Source organism: Megalobrama amblycephala, linkage group LG1 (genome assembly GCF_018812025.1).
Source record: "Megalobrama amblycephala isolate DHTTF-2021 linkage group LG1, ASM1881202v1, whole genome shotgun sequence".
In the NCBI taxonomy this organism is placed as follows: Eukaryota; Metazoa; Chordata; class Actinopteri; order Cypriniformes; family Xenocyprididae; genus Megalobrama; species Megalobrama amblycephala.
The window spans coordinates 40326759-40349121 of record NC_063044.1 but is presented as its reverse complement, the minus strand read 5'-3'; the positions used below and the strand labels follow the sequence as shown (position 1 = coordinate 40349121).

Genomic DNA, 22363 nt, shown 5'->3' with positions numbered 1-22363 from the left:
AAAATGATGGACTTAAAGACATTATCGAAGATTGTGGAGATGTTTCACTGGAACTTGGTCTTCATTAGGCATATTAGGCGTATCTATTTTATGTTTTTAATATGTGTTTTACTTCCTTGTGTATTTATTCATGTTTAGTGTCAATTATTTATTAACGTATTCAGCTAATAACTGTTGTTAGAGCACTGTCATACATTTTTGCTACAATTTCACATCAATAAAAATAAAAGTACATAATTGACACAACATGCTGTTTTTATGTAAACCCTATTAGAGGCTACAAGACATATAAAATAATATTAAAGGATTAGTTCACTTTCAAATAAAAATGACTCCCCCTCACCCTCAAGCCATCCTAGGTGTATATGACAATCGGAGAAATATTAATAAATATCCTGACACATCCAAGCTTTATAATGGCATGTAATGCGCTACCAAACGAGTGTGAGCTTAAGAAAGTGTCTCCGTCTACATCCTTCCATCATAAACATACTCCACAAGGGTACTCCGGAGGGTTAATAAAGGCCTGCTGAAGCGAAGCGATGCCTTTGTGTAAAAAAAAAAAAAAAATTCCATATTTAACAAGTTATGAATTAAAATATCCAGCTTCCGCCAGACCACCTTCCGTATTCAAATTCTGGAAAAAAATGGAACTGGTGTTGCGTCGGTTCCGTAAGTTGAATAGGGAAGGCGTATGACGTACAGCATAAGCTTTTTGAAGAATACGGAAGGTGGTCTAGCAGAAGCTATATGGATATTTATTAATATTTCTCAGATTGTCTTCGTCAGAAACAAGAAAGTCATATACACCTAGGATGGCTTGATGATGGGGTAATTTTCATTTGAAAGTGAACTAATCCTTTAATGATACTAATATTAATTATATAAATATAATAATATACTAATATTAATGAAAATAAACTATTATTAAAGAGGTTATTTATAACACCAATAAGGTCCTATAGCACTTTCAAAGCATGGCTCTTTATGGAACCTTATACAAATGGTTCTATTTAGCACCAGAATGGGTTCTGCTATTGTTACAAGCCAAAGAACCCTAATTTGGTAATGTTTTTCTTTAGAGTATAGAATAGAAAATATGCATTATATCCTCACTTTCTCCTTTTTCTCCTCTGAAATTTTGTAGCTGTTTCTCACATGGAAAAGGGTTGATGGATCATTTTATATGAAATTAATTTAAAGTTTTTGCACATGTTCATATGCAATAAGGCCACTGAATTGTAACAGAGGTCACTAAATCTATATGGTGTCGCAAATGTTCTGAAGGAGATTAGATCCAGACACACCTGATTATTTTGGACATGTGCAGCTGTAGGAATAAGCATTAATGCCTGCTGCACATTTGCATTCTTGGGAGTCAGGAGCTTCATCAGGAAACCGTTGCAATTTAGAGGCTCTTCACAGACAGAGACCTTTCTTAACGCAACTATAGCAACCTAATGTCTGTGAAGCAATGAATATTCAAGCTCATGCTCCACTTCTCATTTTTTTCCTGACAGAAGAAGGTCTTATAGCTTTGAGTTTGCAAAGCCATTCATTAGTGTCACGTAGCCAGACTTATAACCGCCCACTTAGGTGGGAAAATAATATATATCTAAACAACATATAAAGTAAACAGCTATACATTTGTTTAGACTATAAGTTGAAGTTAACTGTCACAATTAGTCTGTTTTAGTTGTTTTCAAAGTCTCTTAGTCTGTTTCTCTGTTTCCTTTGTTCATATGTTCCTGCTTTTCATTAGTTGTGGTTATACATTATGTTACTGTACCGCTGTGCTCAGGCAGGAAAATGAAGACAGACGAATCGATCCAAAATAATCCAAGTTTAATTACAACAGGCAGGGTGAACGCAACTTAGATCGGACAGAGACTGAAGGTGAAGGTACAGCTTAAGTAGTGGACATAATGTGGATAATGACTAACACACAGCTGACACCTATGAACTAATAGGGATAGTAACCAGGGAGACAGATGAGTGGCAGGAAACAGAACAAAGGAACATGTGACAGATACAAACAAACTGAAAGTCCAATCAAACTAAAAAGTACCAAAGACTATAGATATAGAAAGATGGTTCACTTATTAGTTATGAATGAGAGAAACTTCAATGCGCAATATAGTGGAATAGGTCCCGCCTTCTAAGTAAAAGAGCCAATCGCTGATTGATAAAGTCATTGCGTCACTGCAGCTGCCATTAGAGGCTCCGCTTCCCATAGAAACCTGAGACTCGTGCTTAGGACTGCACATGCGCATTGGCTTATCTAGCCTGAAAAATTATTTGAAATATGTTATTTAATTGTGAGTTCACCAAGCAGTTTGAGATTTCAGGATTCCCCCATTCAAATAGATAGGACTTGGTATTGGATGCCCAAAATAGCTGCCCAGAGGCGTTGCAAATATGGCCGTGGAGTAAACAGACTTTCCTTGAAAGGAACTTTGATAGTACTGAACGTTTCAGTTTGACCCCCTCCGGTAAGGTGCGACCTCGCGCCGTGGCAGAACAGAAGGAGGACCGGAGGGGGCTTTGGAGGAGGATGAGGTCATGGAGAAGGGATGGTGAGAGGCAGACAAGGAGGGATGATGGAAGGATGTGGTGAAAGGATGATTATAGTGGGACGACAATCCCCTGGTGGCGATGATGGTCACTGGCTGATGGCACAGACCCAGAGCTCCCCAGTGCCGACAGCACACGGCAGAGACTAGAGAGGGAGGAGTCCAGGTGGTGATGAGGCTGATGATAGCTGGGGGACAACCAACGGAGACAGAGCTGAAAGCGCAGACCGAGGGTCAATTGAGCCGAGCAACGTCACTGGTGCAGGAGACCCAGGCAATGTCACGCCGACGAGCGTCATAGGCGAAGCCAGAGTACCCAGGGACAGGGATGAAGCTGGTGAGAACAAGGACAGAGGTGACCCCGGAGGGAGGAAGGAACCTGCTGTAGCTGTAGGGGAGGAGGGACAGAGTGCAGCGGACAGCCTGGATGTCCGTGGCGTAGGCAGAGCAATGACAGACCAAAGGGGAGCCAGCGGGACGAGGGAACCCGGTGGAGTCACTCGGACAAGGGTCTCTAGAGGAGCCAAAGGTGGGAGGAGCCATGGTGAATCTGTCAGGTTGACGGGCCGAGATGGAATGAAGGGATCCGAGGCCAGAGGTGGAGCAGCTGGATCCTCCTTGACAGGCACTGTTGGAGGTTACTCAACCTGCAGCTTGACGTCCAGGCCGGGCATCCCCAGAGATGGTGCAGGGCTGCAATCATCCAGAAGCAATGAGGCTGGAGGACTGGCTGAGCTCTGTGGTGGTGGAAGTGACAATAGACATGATGATGGTGTCCTTAAACAATGATGAAGATTCAGATATCAGTTGGGAGTTGACAAGTCCCTGTCGAAGTTGATGAGCCAGTCCTCTGCTTCCATTCCACTGGTGTCACAGGCTCACACCCATGGTCAGAACCATGCTGGGGCACTGTATTCGGGGCGGTGGCAAGCTCTGTTCCCTTATCCTCAGGCTCTGGTTCTCTCGTCATGGTGGGTGGTGCTGCTCAGTCTGCGGGGGGCTCACATAACTTCTCCGTAGTCGCTGGTGGTAAAACGGGCTCTGGATCTGGCTGTGTCTAAATCAGGGCATGTCGCTCTCCAGGCACCTGATGACAGTCTCTCTCCAGTTCAGTCCTGTGGTGTCTGGGAGGTCGATATGGTGGTGGAAAGTAGCCCCGATCCAGAACAAGGTCTTCAGGGTCTTGTCGTCAAGGGGGCTGATGACGGCAAGATGACAAAACTTAATTGAAAAGTTAAAAAAAAAATGGTGCTCTCTTGAGCAATGACAACAATTTTGGCCCAGACGTCCATCTTGGGTGGTCCAATCTTCTGTAATGTTGTGCTCAGGCAGGAAGATGAAGACAGACAAATCAATCCAAGTTTAATTACAACAGGCAGGGTGAACACAACTTAATACAACATATATCGGACAGAGACTGAAGGCGAAGGTACAGCTTAAGTGGTGGACATAATGTGGATAATGACTAACACACAGCTGACACCTATGAACTAATAACGATGGTAACCGGGGAGACAGATGAGTGGCAGGAAACAGAACAAAGAAAGACAGATACAAACAAACAGAAAGTCCAATCAAACTGAAATTAAACAGTTATGAATGTGACAGTTACTAATTTGAGCATACCTGTTTGTGTTTGAGTTCATCACCTTGTGTATTTAATGCTGCATTTACGGCACCACATAATTACTGTAATCTTAAGATATCGACATGTGGCATTATATTCAGAGCTGTCCTCAGACTTGGAATTATGCATTTCTATGGTACCACTATCAACGCCTAAATGAATCTACAGCAGTCAGGTGGTACAGCAGCTATGTGGTACACATGGGAGCTTTCAGAAAACTCCCAACTTAAAAAACTGTAATTACGAGCACTACGAAGATGTGAACGCTTTTTACGAGCCAGAATCTCGTAGTTACAGTAATTACGATGTTCCCTCACAAAACTTTTGTGTTCCCTCTAGAAACTTTGGTTTCGCTTGCAAAGAACACAAAAGTTTTGCAAACGAATGCAAAGTTTATCGGGGGAAAGCAAAAGTTTTGCGTGTGAATGCAAAAGCACTGAAATAAAAATTTTCTTCCCATCTACTTCTTTATCTTTTTTTTTTTTTTACATCATGTGTCCCTTTAAGAACTCCATACTCTTGCCCTTAAGATATTGCTGCATGCTTCCTCAACCATTTGAAACTTGTCATTCAATCACTCCAAATCCTGTCAAAATAATCTGTTTGATTCATTTTGCCATTCAATAGGCCTTCATGACAGACCTGTGAGAAGAAAACTCTCTGAGAAAACATTCTAATCTCTTTCCTGCAGACCCACAGAAAGCAGATTTGTGTTCATTCAGCACTGGAAGGTGCAAGTATCTGTTCATATCTGAGAGGTTCATTGTCAGCCTCTGCAGCTTACAGCTCCTGAAAATATCTAAACCGGCACTCCATCAAATGTTTTTAAGCATATCTTCATTTGTATATCACCAAACAAATCAAGTTTTCAGCAAGTTAACTTTATTTCGGCTGGGTTTGTTTGCATTCTTTGCCAGAACCCGTAAGATTAAAAAGCTGATCTCGTATTCTCATAATTAAATTTTTGGAAGTATACATAGTCTCTGCATATAATTTCTCTTCCTTAATTGACTGATATTTACATACAAGCCACCAGCTGTCCTAACAAAAGTAAATTAACCTGACAGTGCACCATCCCCTTGGAACACTCTTGGAACAGATTCTTTTAATATTGAAGAGTGCAATTTTCACCTGTGCAAAACAGCACGGCAACTGCCAGGGAATTGCTTGATTAAATACAAATATATTTTAGCATTTATTGCCATGGGAGTAGTATCAAATGTGATCAAAACATTAAAGAGGGGAATTAGTGGAGGGAAAAAGTCTTTAACTCTGCTTACGGTTATTACAATCGTCCCAGAATCAGAGACAGCTGTATTTCATTGGATCACTCTCACATTTGCTCAAACGACAACAATTCTCTGAATTCATAAATGCATGCAAATTCTATTATAAGGTTTACAAATTACACTGCATGGCTTAATCAGACTTCAAAACCCCCACATTTGGGGTTTATTCAGATTGCAACAAAGGATATTTACTATGTTAATTCGAAGGGCATTTATTCATGCAACATGTATTTACTGGGGCAGTGTGTTAATTGAATAAAACTTCACAGGGAGAATTTTGATTACAATCAAGGATGACCTACATACTATCATAAACCCTTTAAACCCTGAAGGCATTTTAGAGTTGTTTTTTTTCTGAGTGACACACACAAAAGAAAAGACTCATAACTCCAGAATTTTAGCAAAATTTTTTCGTTTGACAGAAAACGTTTAAAATTTTAAGAAGAAAAAAAAAATTCATTACATTTGAAAATTCTAATGCTGAAAAACTGTTGATAAAATACAAAGCCCTGGACATGACATGCAGAAAAAAATAGTAGGCTAAATCGTGCACACGATTTACTATTTCATATTTACTATTTTGGAATGAAGTAGTAAATCGTGTGCATGTTTTAGTAAATCAAGGAAATGAATTAATAAGTCGTGTGCACGATTTAGTAAATCGAGGGAACGAATTAGTAAATCATGCGCACAAATTATAATTTTTTTTTCTTGCATGTCATGTGCGGGGCTCCGTAATAAAAGACAAAAATATATAATTTTTTTATTGTAATTTTAAAATCTTTCTTATTTGACATGCAATAACTCAGGAAGGAAATAAGGTAGGAGGAAAATTCTTTTGATGTAGTTTCCCTATATGCGAGCTGCATCTGGATCAAATTTTGTGGTGATAGCATAAAGTAATCAAAAGTTAAAGCATTTTGAACTGAGGTAGCCTTTTTGTTTAGCCCTTGACACCCCCTAATGGGCGTTCCTCTATGAGGAATATCTCGTGATCGATGCTTTGGATTATGTTGATTTTGGACTAATTTTAATCGGGAGCATCCACTGTAAGTAATGATGTGTCAGTTTCTACAATCTGTGCATGTTTCGTGAATTTATAAGCGAGAAACTGTGAAAGCTACATTTGATTTTAGTAGCACCTGTGCACCTGTGGGGTGTTATTATTACCTAACTTTGTGAGAAATATCGCATTGGATTATGTTGATTTTGGATTATGCTCATTTTAATCGTGAGAATCTGCTGTAAATAATGATGTGCCATTTTCCACAATCGGAACACGTTTCATGAAGTTACACGCACAAGTGTGACATAAATGCCACATCTGTAAATATTATTTAGGCTACATATGGGTCTTGTGGGGCTTCACTTACAAAAAAGTCACTCATGTTTAGTCAAACCCAACACATTGCAGTACAAAGTACAAAAAAGTATTTCATGTTATGAAAACAATTTTTTTTTCTATTTATCAGCAAATATCTCAGGAGTTAATCAAATTGGCTACATTCATTGTAAAATTCAGGCTCTAACCTTTCAAATGACATCTATTTTGTGTTGATCAAGGCAGTAGTTTTGAAAAATATGATTATTAATTTGTTCATAGCTAGGTGGCACCAGCACCTAGCTATGAACAAATACTGAAAGCAATAATGGACAGTTCACCTCAGATATTCAAAATAAATGAAAGGATACAAGAATGTTCAAACTGTCAACTCATTGTGAACAGACAAATGTATTCTATGACAAAAACTGTTTCAGTATTTTAATAATGTTAAAATGGTGTAATATTCATGAATTTGATTATGTACTTATTTCGTAGCTAGTGTCATTTTTGGCATTGTCATGTTGGAAAATGCAAGGTCTTCCCTGAAAGAGACGACGTCTGGATGGGAGCATATGTTGTTCTAGAACTTGGATATACCTTTCAGCATTGATGGTGCCTTTCCAGATGTGTAAGCTGCCCGTGCCACGCACTCATGCAACCCCATACCATCAGAGATGCAGGCTTCTGAACTGAGCGCTGATAACAACTTGGGTTGTCCTTGTCCTCTTTAGTCCAGATGACATGGCATCCCAGTTTTCCAAAAAGAACTTCAAATTTTGATTCGTCTGACCACAGAACAGTTTTCCAATTTGCCACAGTCCATTTTAAATGAGCCTTGGCCCAGAGAAAACGGCTGCGCTTCTGGATCATCTTTAGATATGGCTTCTTTTTTGACCTATAGAGTTTTAGCCGGCAACGGCGAATGGCACGGTGGATTGTGTTCACCGACAATGTTTTCTGGAAGTATTCCTGACCCCATGTTGTGATTTCCATTACAGTAGCATTCCTGTATGTGATGCAGTGCCGTCTAAGGGCCCGAATATCACGGACATCCAGTATGGTTTTCCGGCCTTGACCCTTACGCACAGAGATTGTTCCAGATTCTCTGAATCTTTGGATGATATTATGCACTGTAGATGATGATAACTTCAAACTCTTTGCAATTTTTCTCTGAGAAACTCCTTTCTGATATTGCTCCAATATTTTTCGCCGCAGCATTGGGGAAATTGGTGATCCTCTGCTCATCTTGACTTCTGAGAGACACTGCCACTCTGAGAGGCTCTTTTTATACCCAATCATGTTGCCAATTGACCTAATAAGTTGCAAATTGGTCCTCCAGCTGTTCCTTATATGTACATTTAACTTTTCCGGCCTCTTTTTGCTACCTGTCCCAACTTTTTTGGAATGCGTAGCTCTCATGAAATCCAAAATGAGCCAATATTTGGCATGACATTTCAAAATGTCTCACTTTCAACATTTGATATGTTATCTATATTCTATTGTGAATAAAATATAATTTTATGAGGTTTGTAAACTATTGCATTCTTTTTTATTTACAATTTGTACAGTGTCCCAACTTTCTTGGAATCGGGTTTGTACATATTCATGAAGCCTCTACATCACACATATGTTTTTCAGGTGGATCTAAGCAAAGAACTGCATGGATGTTGAATCCTGACACGCATATACAGTATCTTTGCAGGCCTCTGCATCGACTGATCTCTGACATTGCCCTCTCTTCTTGTTGATGCTGAAGTCACAGTATCTGTTGACATTGAGCTGAACCTTCTGTCCAACCATGATTCATAAAATGGTCACTTAGAGTGACTCTCATCTCATTTTAAGACTCTTCTCTTGCCATCTCCTCTTGCTCTTTCCCCCACTGTATTTCTCCCTACTTGATCTATTCTCAGTGCCACACAACCTTCTTTTTCTTTCTCCAGGGTCCTCCATTGTTTCTTTACTCTGGGTTTACACTTTTTATGGAGAGAAAATGTGTGATTGAACAACTTAGTAAATTGCACTTGTGCTGTATTACAGCAAAAATCGATATGACGGCATTTGCCAACATGACGTGGATTCAGGAATATAGCTTTGCTTTAGTTTTTCTGTGTTCCCTTTTGGACGGCGTTAGCCTTAAATTGGAAATTGATGTGTAGTATGTCAAGAAAACATTGTAATTTGTATGACATAAATGAAAACGAACAAACTGTTTAAGAAACTTATGAACAGGTTAGATGTCTGTGTTAATTATTTGAGAGTGTTGGGAATTTATCTTAGTTTGGAGAAATGTATAAAATCGGTTGAGAAATACTGTTATAATAAAAATGTCTATCAAAAATCAATACTCCATTAATTCTGTAATTAAAGGTACACTATGTAACTTTTGGCCCTCTAGCGGTTAAAGGAACACTCCACTTTTTTTGAAAATAGGCTCATTTTCCAACTCCCCTAGAGTTAAACAGTTGAGTTTTACCGTTTTCTAATCCATTCAGACGATCTCCGGGTTTGGCGGTAGCACTTTTAGCATAGCTTAGCATAGTTCATTGAATCTGATTAGACCATTAGCATCTCACTCAAAAATGACCAAAGAGTTGCGATATTTTTCCTATTAAAAACTTGACTCTTCTGTAGTTACATCGTGTACTAAGACCGACGGAAAATGAAAAGTTGCGATTTTCTAGGCCGATATGGCTAGGAACTATATTCTCATTCCGGCGTAATAATCAAGGAACTTTGCTGCTGTACCATGGGTGCAATGATATTATGCAGCGGCTGTGACCCCCTGCTTGCTGGAGCGTGCCTTGCAACCATGGAGAAGTTTGTGAGAGACGCTGCGTAATATCATTGCGCCGGCTGCACCCATGATACGGCAACAAAGTTCCTCGATTATTACGCCGGAATGAGAGCACAGTTCCTAGCCATATCAGCCTAGAAAATCGCAACTTTTCATTTTCCGTCGGTCTTAGTACACGATGTAACTACAGAAGAGTCAAGTTTTTAATAGGAAAAATATCGAAACTCTTTGGTCATTTTTGAGTTAGATGCTATTGGTCTCATCAGATTCAATGAACTATGCTAAGCTATGCTAAAAATGGTACCGCCAGACCCGTAGATTGGCCGAAAACGGTAAAACTCAACTGTTTAACTCTAGGGTAGTTGGAAAATTAGCCTATTTTCAAAAAAAGTGGAGTGTTCCTCTAAAAAACAAAACTGCATGCATTTTGAGGAAGAACATTATTTTGTTTGTGCCTCGGCTCTGCGTGACTGTGCGAATGAATATGGTTTCTTTCTCATCACTAAAAAAAAGGGGTGAAAGATTATTCTACTGCTCATTAAACATTCACTCATAGGCTTGAGAGATATAACCAGTTTAGATGGAAAGGATCTCAAGCTGACTAGCTGAAGACATAACTGTAGGTACTTCCTTGTTGAAAATAAATTCAAGCACAGTACTACAACAACCATAATGAAATGACTCTTCACAATAGTTAATGCTTTACAATGAACTCTGTTAGAGAGCTACATATGGCAATTTATATGTTCAATAAACTTCCTTACTCACCTGTTGAGTAATAACAAATGCCATCTCTCCGCATCGCTTTTACAACATTTCAAATCCCTCAGTTCTCAAAATCTCTGAACAACCAAGCCAATGTGATTCTTGTTTTATTACGAGCTCTGTCACTGAATAATTAACTTATTCTTTAAAGGGTTAGTTCACCCAAAAATGAAAATTCTGTCATTTATTACTCACCCTCACGTCGTTCCACGCCTGTAAGACCTTCGTTCATCTTCAGAACACAAATTAAGGTACTTTTGATTAAATCCGATGGCTCAGTGAGGCCTCCATAGACAGCAAAGCCACTGAAAATCTCAAGATCAAGAAAGGTACTAAAAACTAAAACATATTTGATAGTTCTTAGTTCTTAATATTACAAAGTGACGAGAATACTTTTGTGTGCCAAAATAACAACTTTTCAACAATATCTCGTGATGCCAATTTTGAGAGTTTTCTGAGCTTTTTTTTTTTTTTTTTTTTTTAATAAAATACTACATGCGAATAGATCCAGTCTTTATTTTTTGTCTACACTTCAACAAGCCATGACACCTTTAATGTTTTTAGTTTTTTATGCACTTGTAAGGAATCCTAGATATAATATCAGCTCTGGAACGTATATAAGAATATAGCAAAAAAGTAAATACGATAAATATGCTAAATTGTCAACACATATGCGCTTGTCAAGGCAGAGCAAAGTCCTGAGGCTTAAATGAGCATTATGATTCATTCTAGGAAATGAAGTGTTCTTCTACCATGCTCCACAAAATGAAAATCCTTGATTAAGCATAATGAAATATAAATGGAAATTAATGTTCCACATATGCTGTGCGTTTTATAACATACTTAAAAATGATGTGAATTCCTTTGTATTTTATTTATTTAGAACTTTAATTCTACTACCTAAATACAAATAAAATTCAAATTCATGAATGTAGAATGATTTCACATAATTCTGAATAGTGCAAAAAACCCTAGCAAAAAGTTTTAGCCAAAAGTTTTGCTATCCAGTATTAAACTCTAGATTCAAGTCTATCACAATAACAGACAGCACATATTACAGTCAACTCGGGTTCCTGAACTTTGACCTCCAAGAGAATTTGAGATGCTCCAAGAAACCTGAAGGGCGTGAGTTAACAGCAATGAACCATAAAGAAATAAAAAGAAAGAGAAAAAAACTTTTAAAAATCAAGACGATAACTTTGGGGCCCAAAAAAAGCTATTACAAATTTAGCACGAGTACTTGTATTTCCATATCAGTCAGTGTGGCTGAACCCCTACAGACACTAGTTTCCACTTTTACAACCGTTAACAGGCGTATAAAACTAAGCTCTCATATAAATTCCTTAATCTTCTATAATGAATTCTCCAGGCTCTTTAGACATGTCACTGACGCAGGAGTGGATTGTCCCCCGAACGTACGTTTTTGATACGTCAGAGCGATGATCAAAAACCACAGCATTGAAATTGACCAAAGCGGCACACATTAAACATATTGCTGACACAGACGCTCAGATTAAAGAGTGAGGTTGCAAGAATTTCCATACTGTATGGCACACGCTGCAGCTCAGTCGAATATGAAAGTGCCAGAGCTGCCGGCAGAATTCATTATAGGTATGTTTGAGTCTCTCAGCTGAAGATTCCCGAAGCTTGAGATTAGAGTAATCCAGAGTTGGACCTGACATTCTTTTTCTAGTGCTTTCAAATCAAGCCTGCAGCGTTCAGTTTGAGCTACTTAAAGTTTGAGGAGCTGAGCATTATCGGCAAGGAATGAATAACCATAAAACTCTGTGAGGTTTTAGTGATGAATATACTCAGATCTAACCTCTATGAATCATTAAAATCCCTTGTATTAACATTTCTACTTCGCATATAACAAATGTTAGGTCTAAACTCTCATGTAAGTAGCACAAGCTGGAAGTCATTCACAGCTGGACTGTAGAAAGCGAGTGTCTGAGATAATATAGTGTCAGGCTAATATCTGTGAGACTGCACAGCTACAGGGACAAAGGATTCTCATTAGTCATACTGTCTATAAGACACTTATCCATCCTCTCTACAGCTCCCCGACTTATAATGAGCGAGTGATTGCATCTTTCTATGCGAGTGCAAAAACTGTTTTTTCGATATTGAGCACACAATTTAGCTTTCCTGTTAGGGAAACACAAAATCTAAGTGTTGTCAAATAAGCCACACTTTATTAGTTTGCGAAGATGCAAATGACAATGCAGGATTTTTAACTCCTGAGCACTCCACTCTCAAACGGCTAGGAAAAACAGGGTTCCCAATAACAGCCGGTCCACGCCGCCTCTTCTTCACACTGCAGGGGTGTTGTGAGGCTCTTATTATTCTGCTGCTTTCATGCTGGCAACTCAAGAGCACCATCTTCTGGCAAACTGAATATCATTCAATCCAGTGAACTGATTCAAGAGTAAATAAAAATTTTTTTGGAGTATCCAGGTGTAAAGAGTACCTGTAAACCATACTTGAGATACCTGCAGCAAAAATGACACCAAGTTAAAAGTCACTAAATCCAATACAACTTGAGTAAAAGTCTTAGAATATCTGATTTTAAAGGATTAGTTCACTTCAGAATCAAAATTTCCTGATAATTTACTCACCTCCATGTCATCCAAGATGTTTATGTCTTTCTTTCTTCAGTCGAAAAGAAATTAAGGTTTTTTAAGGAAAACATTCCAGGATTTTTCTTCCATATAGTGGACTTCAACAGGTTTCAACTGGTTCAAGGTCAAAATTGCAGTTTCAATGCAGCTTCCCATGATCCCAGATGAGGAATAAGGGTCTTATCTAGCGAAACGATTGGTCATTTTCATCTTGCACTACCTCTGCGATGCACTACGCATTACATAATCACATTGGAAAGGTCACGCGTGATGTAGGCAGAAGTATCGCGGTAGGGTGAAAAACTACGTATCATTTTCTCCTCCAACTTCAAAATCGTCCAACATCTTTGTTTTACCTTTTTTTAAAGGATGTTTGATTTAGTCTTCGTACGTTTGCTTTGTAAACACTTGCTCGATACTTTTGCCTACGCCATGCGTGACCTTCCCAATGTGATTAGCAAGTGCAAGACAAGCACTTGTGGTGGTTCTCAACCAGGGGGGCCAGGGCTCATTAGGGGGCCTCAAAATGATTGAAAACCTTTTAAAATAAGACAAATCAAGCTTTAAAATAAGTTCAAACAACTAAAATATTCTTGACATTTAATTCACCCTCAAACTTCCAGAATTCTACAATTTAATTATTTTCATTTAAATTATGGACACTTCTCATTTATGTAAATTAAATTATGCACAGCAGTCCATAATTTTACCAGACTGCCATTTTGATCTTATTATCAACTAATTTAACTAGACTGTTACTAATGAACCTAAATAATTTGGCTAAGAAGTCAGGCCGAACACTTGCATACACTGACACATAAATGTGAGGGACATTATTTAACAACAGAAACACTTCGACATGTCCAGGGAAGAACCAACTTCCTCAAAACAAGGGTTTAGGCTACATGTGTACAAAATTCATATCCTAAATATGAATCATGAAATAACCTTTTGTAAATCCATTGTGCCAGTCTGCTGTTTTGTTAAATACATTTACTTTTTTTGCTAATAAAGGTCAGCTAGTAAAACTTAAATGTGCTGAGTTTAATCAGTTTTTCACCTTTAGTCAATTATAATTATTTTATTTATTTAGTTTCGTTATGCAACTTTATGCAAATACTTTACGGACCGCCATTTGAGAACCACTGATTTGATCCATCAAATATTATACAGTCAAAAGTTATTCAGACATTTTTGATATATTTTTACTAGTGGGTGCAGGACACAGTAATTAATTTATGTCAGTGAGGATAGCAAAATAAAGTAAAATGTTACATATTAATATTCTTCATACAGTGGACTACCAGTAAAATTGATAAAAATTTGGAACCAAAAATTATTGACACTTTGACCAGACCGTGTTTTGCTTAATTGTTATCTGACGATTAATTTTTTTCTGACAGTTTAACTCTGAGATCTTGTCATATTTTATTACCATTTTTAAACTATAGTGAATATTCTGTATTAATGAATGAAATGTTCAAGGTGTCTGAATAAATTTTGGTTTGACTGTGTGTTGTAATATATATGTGCTTCTGTAAGGATAAAATTGTTATTAGGAGGAACCAAAAATACACTATAAATATGAAGTTACTCAGTAAAAAGCAATTTAGATGCATGCCAATCATGCCTTTATAAAATTATTTGAAAGAATGACACGGATAAACTGAAAATCATATGCAAATCTGACTTAATATATAGGGTTATGTTTATTCTGGATCTACTTATTCTGCCATAGCCTTTATAATCAGGATATGTATTAGGTTTCTAGTTTCTAATGCACTGATCTGGTTGCAGGCAGGCAAAACAAACCAAACTATTTTCTTTTATTAAATATATATTTATTTATATTTCATATATTAAAATTGCATTTGCATGAAAAAAGACTTCATCCTATCTCATTTTAAACATCCTCGCCAGAAAGAAAAGCTCTGCCGACTCCTTCCTGCTTGCTCTTGGTTTTACAGTTCTTACATCTTGAAACACAGAGGAAAGTCTCTGCTGGAGCTTATGGGCCAGAGCTCCATCCCAGTATTTACAAATCAAAGAGCCTCCGGGGCGCAAAACCTTGTCAGCTAAGTCCAGCACTGATAGACACATGGTGACCAGTCTTTCATGATCCAGTTCCCTGAGCCCACTGGCATTGGGGGCCATGTCACTGAGGATGACATCTGCTCGAGCTTCAGGGAGGAGCCTCTCCAGCGCCACGTGAGTCGAAGGAGCAGTGATGTCGTGATTGGACAGAAACTGAGCTCCATCCAAAGGGGCGATGCGTAATATGTCTATTCCTATTACACTTCCTTTTGGAAGATCTGCACCTGGAATAAGCAAAAGTATGGTGTTTATATCAGCTATAAGGAAAACATTCTATAAACTATTCTATAGTTTAACTATAGAACTATTCTATATTCTATAAACATTAAAGGTGCGATATGTAAGATTTTTGCAGTAAAATATCCAAAAACCACTAGGCCAGTGTTATATATTTTGTTCACTTGAGTACTTACAATATTCCAAATGTTTCCAACTATTTGTAAATTGTGAGAAAATTGCAATTTTATCCAAGGCTCCGGGACGTGTGAGGAGTCGCCTGTCAATTGCGTCATACCCACGTTACCCTCGGTTTCCAGTTTTATTTTGTAGAAACCATGGAAACACCAAAGACGCTTTAATATTACATGTTTTAATAGACAAGGGAACAACTGTTTGGTTAAGTTTATAGACAGAAAACGAATTATTGTTATATAGCTCAAAACATTTATTCCTATTGTTTAAATCTAATTTTCTTGATTTTTTGCGAGTACCATGCTTTACTATGCCTCAGAGAAAAACACTATTTTGTGAAGTAGCTAACATAGCATGCAGCGTTATTTTTTAGTAACAGTAATACAGAATTTTCTCCATCATACAATACATTTTAAAATTAATTACATGTCATCTATCAACACAAGCCATCCAGCATTTATTAATAATGATATAGTAAAATCGATCTATCTTACTGCAGTGTGTCTCAAACAAGTGTCTCACAGCAGCCGCCGGGCGAACGCACAGAGTAACGTTATAACATCATTTTCGACACACTCAAATGTATCTAATATGATAAACAGAGCTGCGTTACCTCATACTCATGACCGGAAACGCGGAAGTGGCGCTGGCGACTGTGTCATAATAAAAGTCGCTCGTGAGGCGTGTGTTGTGCAATCCAGCGGCCTCATTCAGCTCCACAACACTCGGACCTGCTCTGCTTCATACTACAGTAACGTTAATAATCGCATCCATGACCGTGATTTCTTCCTGACTCCAATCCCTATTCTTTTGCACCGGCTGTGAGGTGAAGACCACATGTCCCAAGATTCTGCGCTCAAACTTGGCGTCATCAAGCTACGCCTTTGTTTTTAATAGGCCTCTAGCGACCTCTAGTGCACAGAAATCTTACATATTGCACCTTTAATAGTCTGAAGGCCCGTTCACCCTGAGGGCGGTATTATTCAGTTTATTCTAAGCACGCTTATCGTTATAGTCGTGGTGTGGTACTCTACTCTATATTTTTACCCGTGTAAAAGTTTTGGGTGGTAATATTTTTTTCTCTCTCTTCTGCTCACCAAGGCTGTGTTTATTTGATCAGAATACAGTGAAAACAGTAATATTGGGAAATATTATTACATCTTACAATAACTGTTTTCTACTTATATTTTAAAATGTAATTTATTCCTGTGATGCAAAGTTGAATTTTCATCATCATTACTCCAGTCTTCAGAGTCACGTGATCCTTCAGAAATCATTCTAATATGATGATTTGACGCTCAAGAAGCATCTTGTTATTATCAATTTTGAAAATAGTTGTGCTTCTTAATATTTGTGTGGAAACCGTTCAGGATTTTTTATTAGAAAGCTCAAAAGAAGAGCATTAGAAAAAAAAAAAAAAAAAGAAAAAAAAAGGCGTGTTTTGTAAACATGTAAAAGACTTTACAGTCCTTTCTAAATAAAAGAAGCCTATTGATTTCGTTTTTAAAAACATCTTACTGTCCCTTAACTAACTGAAGTGATTGCCCCACAAGATGGCATGCATAGATGTTATATTAAGTGATATGATAGTGATTCACCTCAATTCATTTCATCAGCTGAGCTCACACTTACTTTCTGCTGTTGAATTGACTCTCTGGACGGCAACTTGACTCCATGCACCAGGCGCCGCACCGCAATCTATGACACTTAAACCAGGTTTCAGAAGGCTGTATTTATCATCTATCTCGATCAGTTTAAAGGCGCTTCTGCAGCGGTAATTCTGCGAGTGAGCAGCTTTAACGAAAGGGTCATTGAGCTGCCGCACCAGCCATCTCTGATCAGCAGCACTTTTCCCCTTCATATGCAGAGGCGTCTTCTTCAGAGAGACCGCTGACACGTGGATGCACGACCTTTGTATACATTTCCACATAATTTAAAAGAAGTATTCTGTAGAAGAGATTCATGAAGTACACGAAAACAAGGAGGCACGTGCGTCAAGGTGTCCGTGTGATGCCAAAGATGCCCGAACTTTTTGCGCAGAAGCTTTCAAATCATTGAGTTATACATTATTGTGCTTTATTTGTGTTGATGATAACTTATTAATCATTTAGATACAGTGCATTAATGTTTAAATCAGTTATTGTGATCATTTTATGTAGATGGCCATCCTTGAATTTGTCTAATAATTTTTTTTCAGTCGAGAATATTTGAGTGTTGCACACTGCGATGTCCGATTCGTGAAGGAGTCGTTCTTTTGAGTCGGATCTTTTCAGTGAACGGCATGCAAATAATAGACTTTAATAATCGCATAGCAAGAAATGTTACAAATAAAACGTACTTGAAATGTTTTAACGTTTTAGCAAAAACATACAGAAAATGGTAAATGAATTTTACATGGTTTAAATGGTTTTTAGTTCATTTAGTTCTGTTCGAAAGAACCGATTCACAGAAACGAGTCGGATTTCCGATCGAGAATATTTCACTGTTGCACACTCGATAACAAACCGTAGGTAGGTGGAGTTAAAATGTTTCGCAGATCTACAAATCATATGTTGGATTTGAAGCAATAACAGTATGAATGTGGACGTCAATCGCTATTATGACTAAATTCACTGTTGTCAATCTGAATCCTCCATGTGATCGCGAGCAGCACGCGGGAAACAATCTCGATTCATTACTGAGCCTCAGATATATATCCGTATTCACGCATCTGTCTTTATATGTTATTACATTTCTCCACTGGTCTCTTTGAACAAAGTAAGCAAATAATTTTTTTTGCATACAAGTAAGGGTGATGTGAACAGTTTTATGTAAATGCATTAAACTTAAGAAACTACTACACAGTACTGATTTATATTGATTACTCTATATATTATAATTTGTCGCATCATGTCGTTTATAAACTCTTAAGAAAAGCGAATCATCTTTTGAATGCCGCAGTGTTAGTGTAAATAAAAGTAAGAACTTGATCTGTATTATGGAATATATTGTTCAAAATACAAATCCTCTTTATTACAGGAAATAAGTATTACAACATTGTCAAATTATATTGCATTATAATATACATATAAAGACATATTATATTGCAGCATGTATTGTATTACAGGGTGATGCTGACCTCTAAACTGCTGACCCTGGTGCTGGTGGTGCAGCCCGGCCGGGTGTTACTGGGCATGAAGAAAAGAGGCTTTGGAGCGGGCAAATGGAATGGGTTTGGAGGGAAAGTCCAGACAGGAGAGACCATAGAGCAGGCTGCCAGACGGTGAGCGCCCATCCACTGATGTGTTATTTTGCAGCACAAAAGTTCAGAAAGGGGGAGAAAAGATGTTAATTTCAGTGTTATTTCAGTATCATTGATATGCTATTATAGATTTTGTTCATATTTTGAATAAGATTTTTAAAGTTTATATATTTTTTTATATTAAAGTTTTGTAATTTTGTTGCGTTTGCGTCATTTTTATTAGTTGTTTTCCTGATCTTTTTTTAAATATGTGTCTATATAGTTTTTGTTAAAGGGGTGGTTTATTATGATTTAACTTTTTAAACTTTAGTTAGTGTGTAATGTTGCTGTTTGAGCATAAACAACATCTGCAAAGTTATGACGCTAAAAGTTCAATGCAAAATTAATTCTCTGTTTAAGGACTACAACAAATGGCTGGTAGGGACTACAACAAGCTTCTTCACGGGTTAGTGACATCACTAACCCTAAAATTTACATTAACCCCACCCCCGAGAACACGCAACAAAGGGGCGAGAGTCAATTCAACACTGTATTTGCACAGAAGATTAACATGACGGCACACGCTAGTCGATGAGTTGAATCGACTCCACAACAACTACATAAATTTATCCACTAAACCTTCAGAAATGTCCAGATGCTTTCTTGTAACTTCTTCCTGAGTCTCTCCATCAGTGTCCGACTCCGGTTTGAACAATGTAAGGCTGAACAACATTACAGACAATCCTCAATTTGTCTGCGTGAGATTCCACAGCTTTGTTGTTGATGAGCAACCGAAGCATGAGCTGTTAAAGCTCCGCCCTCTTCTGGAAAGCAGAGCAGCAGCTCATTTGCATTTAAAGGGACACACACAAAAATGTTGTGTTTTTGCTCACACCCAAATAGGGGCAAATTTGACAAGCTATAATAAATGATCTGTGGGATAATTAGAGCTGAAACATCACATTCTGGGGACACCAGAGACTTATATTACATCTTGTGAAAGGAGTATTATAGGTCCCCTTTAATAATTTTAGTACTTCAGTTTAAACAAAAATTAGAAATGTTGCTTTGGTAACTTGCTTTTTTTTTTTTTTTTTTTAAAGTAATGAATTATTTTTTTTATGATTTTAGTTTAGTTAATGATAAGAATACTGGTTACTATAACATGGCCTGATTTCTAAAATGGGACCCATGGACATTTCCTAGTTCAGTGGTTAAAATATTAAGGTCTATATATATATATATATATATATATATATATATATGTATATGTATATGTATTTAATTGTAGTGGGTTCTATATATTTGCACAAAAGTTACTTTTAAAAGTAATGTGTTACAATATTGCATTACTCCCTAAAAGGTAACTATTTGCATTAGTTACTTTTTATGGAAAGTAATTGCTTTTTCTCATCTGGGTTGGGCTTGCTTTTTAATGACAAATAAGTTCTTTTTTTGGCAAAGAGATTGGTTAATAAAGTGAGCGTAAACACAAAGTATAGTTGTGTTATTTAACATTTATTTAATGCAGGTTTCCGTAATATTCTGAGTTTGCATTTTACTGTTTTTTCATTTTTTCATTTTTTTTCATTTTGAGGAATACTGAATCAGTTTTTGTGTAAGTAAGATGAGTAAATGCATGTTCACATTTAATCTAGAACTACAATAACCATCATGTTCACACACAACGCCTCTGCATCCGAAAAAAACATCCCTGGAAAATGGTTGCCCATTAATATAGTTGCGTTACAGTTCCAACCCTGAGCCATAGCCGTTTTTTTAGGTGTAAAAGCATTAAGAAGTCTTCTTTCTGTTGACAAAAGTCTGTAGGTGTACCATGTTTCACTTTAGGAAAGCCATTATTTTCAGTGTCTGATTTCACTTCCTTGAAGCTACGGATCAAAGTTAAACAGTTTGAACCTTGTAACGCTGTGAATGTTTGATATTATTTACTTCTCTGTAGAACTTAACAGTGGTGTCAGCAATTGGTCATGTTCAATCTTCCCTGCTTTTATTGGTTTCCAGCTGAAACAAAATGCCATTTAATTTGACAGGGAGCTGCTAGAGGAAAGTGGCCTCACTGTTGACAGCCTCCACAAGATTGGAAATATCAAATTTGAGTTTATTGGGGAAACAGAACTGCTGGATGTCCACATTTTCAGAGCTGACACCTATAAAGGAGAGCCAACCGAATCAGACGGTAATACAGCTCCACATCACTTTATGATCCAGTTTGCGAGACACTGAGACAGAAGGTCTAATAACGTGCCACTGAAGCGGTTTGTTTTGTCTTTCAGAGATGAGGCCACAGTGGTTTGACATAGATAAAATACCTTTCAGCCAGATGTGGGCAGATGACGTCCTGTGGTTCCCGCTGATGCTTCAGAAAAAGAAGTTTTTGGGATATTTTAAATTCCACGGTCATGATGTGATAGTGGAGCATAAACTGGACGAAGTAGAATATGTTTGATTGGGGTTTTAATACCATCGATGGACATTGTCACTGTATCAGTGGAAATTATCCAGCAAAATCTGATGTTCACACTACCGAATACATCTTCATGGAGCACGACATGCATAAGAAAATAGCGTTATCCATTAGTTTGATGTTCCATTTATATTTTGGTTGAATCTTCAGATGCATCATGATCTGTATTTTGGTTTGTTTTGTTTCTTTGTTCCTCATTCCTACAACCCGATTTTTCATCAGCAGTGTAAAAACTTTCTTAATAAAGTTCTTTCATCTTCAAATGCCTGTCATCTAAATAACCCAGGGAAAAAACAGAAGTTTAACTTATCTGAGCATGCTTCAATGATTTCAAATGATGTATGATAGATACAGTATGTCCTATTAGTAAATATATTTTTGGGCATAATTTCAAAATTGGATGCATAATATGAACCAGTTTACCATGCCCAAGAAACATATATGTTAAAAACATTTTTGTTGCTTAATGTTTTTTTTTGTGGAAACAGTACTTCTTTCAGTGCTCTTTGATTAATAAAAATTTTATTTGAAATAGAGATCTTTTTATACATTACAAATGTTGTTACTGCAACTTTTGATCAAACTTTTCAAACTTGCATTTATCCTCTGTTCCAGCAGATGGCAGAATTGAATATGCATTCGAGTACAAAAACAGTTTCCATTTTTCTTTTTCTGCCTTCTTTAACTGAAGAATCAAACATTAAAGGGTTAGTTCATCCAAAAATGAAAATTAGCATTCACTCGCCCTCAAGTTGTTCCAAACCTGTATACATTTCTTTGTTCTGCTGAACAAAAAAGGAAGATATTTTGAAGGAAGTTTGTAACCAGGCCACTTTGGGGCACCATTGACTTCCATAGTAGGAAAAAAAATACTATCGAAATCAGTGGTGCCTCAAAACTGTTCAGTTTAACACATTCTTCAAAATATCTTCCTTTGTGTTCAACAGAACAAAGAAAATTATACAGGTTTGGATGGAACAACCTGAGGGTGAGTAAATGATGACAGAATTTTAATTTTTGGGTGAACTATCCCTTTAACAACTGCTAAGGGGTTTAATAGAATATTAAACAATTAAGACAGAAATGTGCATGATACATGCATTATCAACCAACAGCACTGTGTCAATCTATACAAAATTCTGAAAAATTAGCAG

At 37.4% G+C, this 22363-nt stretch overlaps 2 protein-coding genes across 5 annotated transcripts; one reads left to right on the top strand and one right to left on the bottom strand.

Annotated features, from left to right (window-relative positions):
• Positions 1-14825: 14825 nt before the first annotated feature.
• mrm2 (mitochondrial rRNA methyltransferase 2) lies at positions 14826-17797 on the bottom strand. Its single transcript, XM_048192757.1, has 2 exons — positions 17134-17797; positions 14826-15314 (listed from the first exon to the last, which is right to left on the bottom strand). The coding sequence occupies exons 1-2, from the start codon at positions 17429-17431 to the stop codon at positions 14890-14892; spliced, it is 723 nt and encodes a 240-aa protein (XP_048048714.1). The 5' UTR covers positions 17432-17797; the 3' UTR covers positions 14826-14889.
• Positions 17086-21745, top strand: nudt1 (nudix (nucleoside diphosphate linked moiety X)-type motif 1). Of its 4 annotated transcripts, none has more exons than XM_048192779.1 (4): positions 17086-17217; positions 18608-18763; positions 20776-20921; positions 21019-21745. In XM_048192779.1, exons 2-4 carry the CDS (start codon positions 18612-18614, stop codon positions 21189-21191), a joined length of 471 nt encoding a protein of 156 aa, XP_048048736.1. In that variant the 5' UTR covers positions 17086-17217; positions 18608-18611; the 3' UTR covers positions 21192-21745. The 4 variants fall into 4 exon arrangements, with proteins under 4 accessions (XP_048048736.1, XP_048048745.1, XP_048048752.1 ...); XM_048192788.1 differs by lacking the exon at positions 17086-17217 and adding an exon at positions 17282-17415; XM_048192795.1 differs by lacking the exon at positions 17086-17217 and adding an exon at positions 18033-18258 and having other exon boundaries at positions 18591-18763.
• Positions 21746-22363: the final 618 nt, after the last annotated feature.

Excerpts from the sequence above, each read along its gene's own strand:
- mrm2 (XM_048192757.1), bottom strand. The coding sequence starts at position 17,431 with ATGTGGAAATGTATACAAAGGTCGTGCATCCACGTGTCAGCGGTCTCT. Across the intron at positions 15,315-17,133 it reads AGTCAATTCAACAGCAGAAA|GTGCAGATCTTCCAAAAGGA; the intron begins GTAAGTGTGAGC and ends TGCTTATTCCAG.
- nudt1 (XM_048192779.1), top strand. The coding sequence starts at position 18,612 with ATGCTGACCTCTAAACTGCTGACCCTGGTGCTGGTGGTGCAGCCCGGC. Across the intron at positions 18,764-20,775 it reads ATAGAGCAGGCTGCCAGACG|GGAGCTGCTAGAGGAAAGTG; the intron begins GTGAGCGCCCAT and ends TTAATTTGACAG. Across the intron at positions 20,922-21,018 it reads AGAGCCAACCGAATCAGACG|AGATGAGGCCACAGTGGTTT; the intron begins GTAATACAGCTC and ends TTTGTCTTTCAG.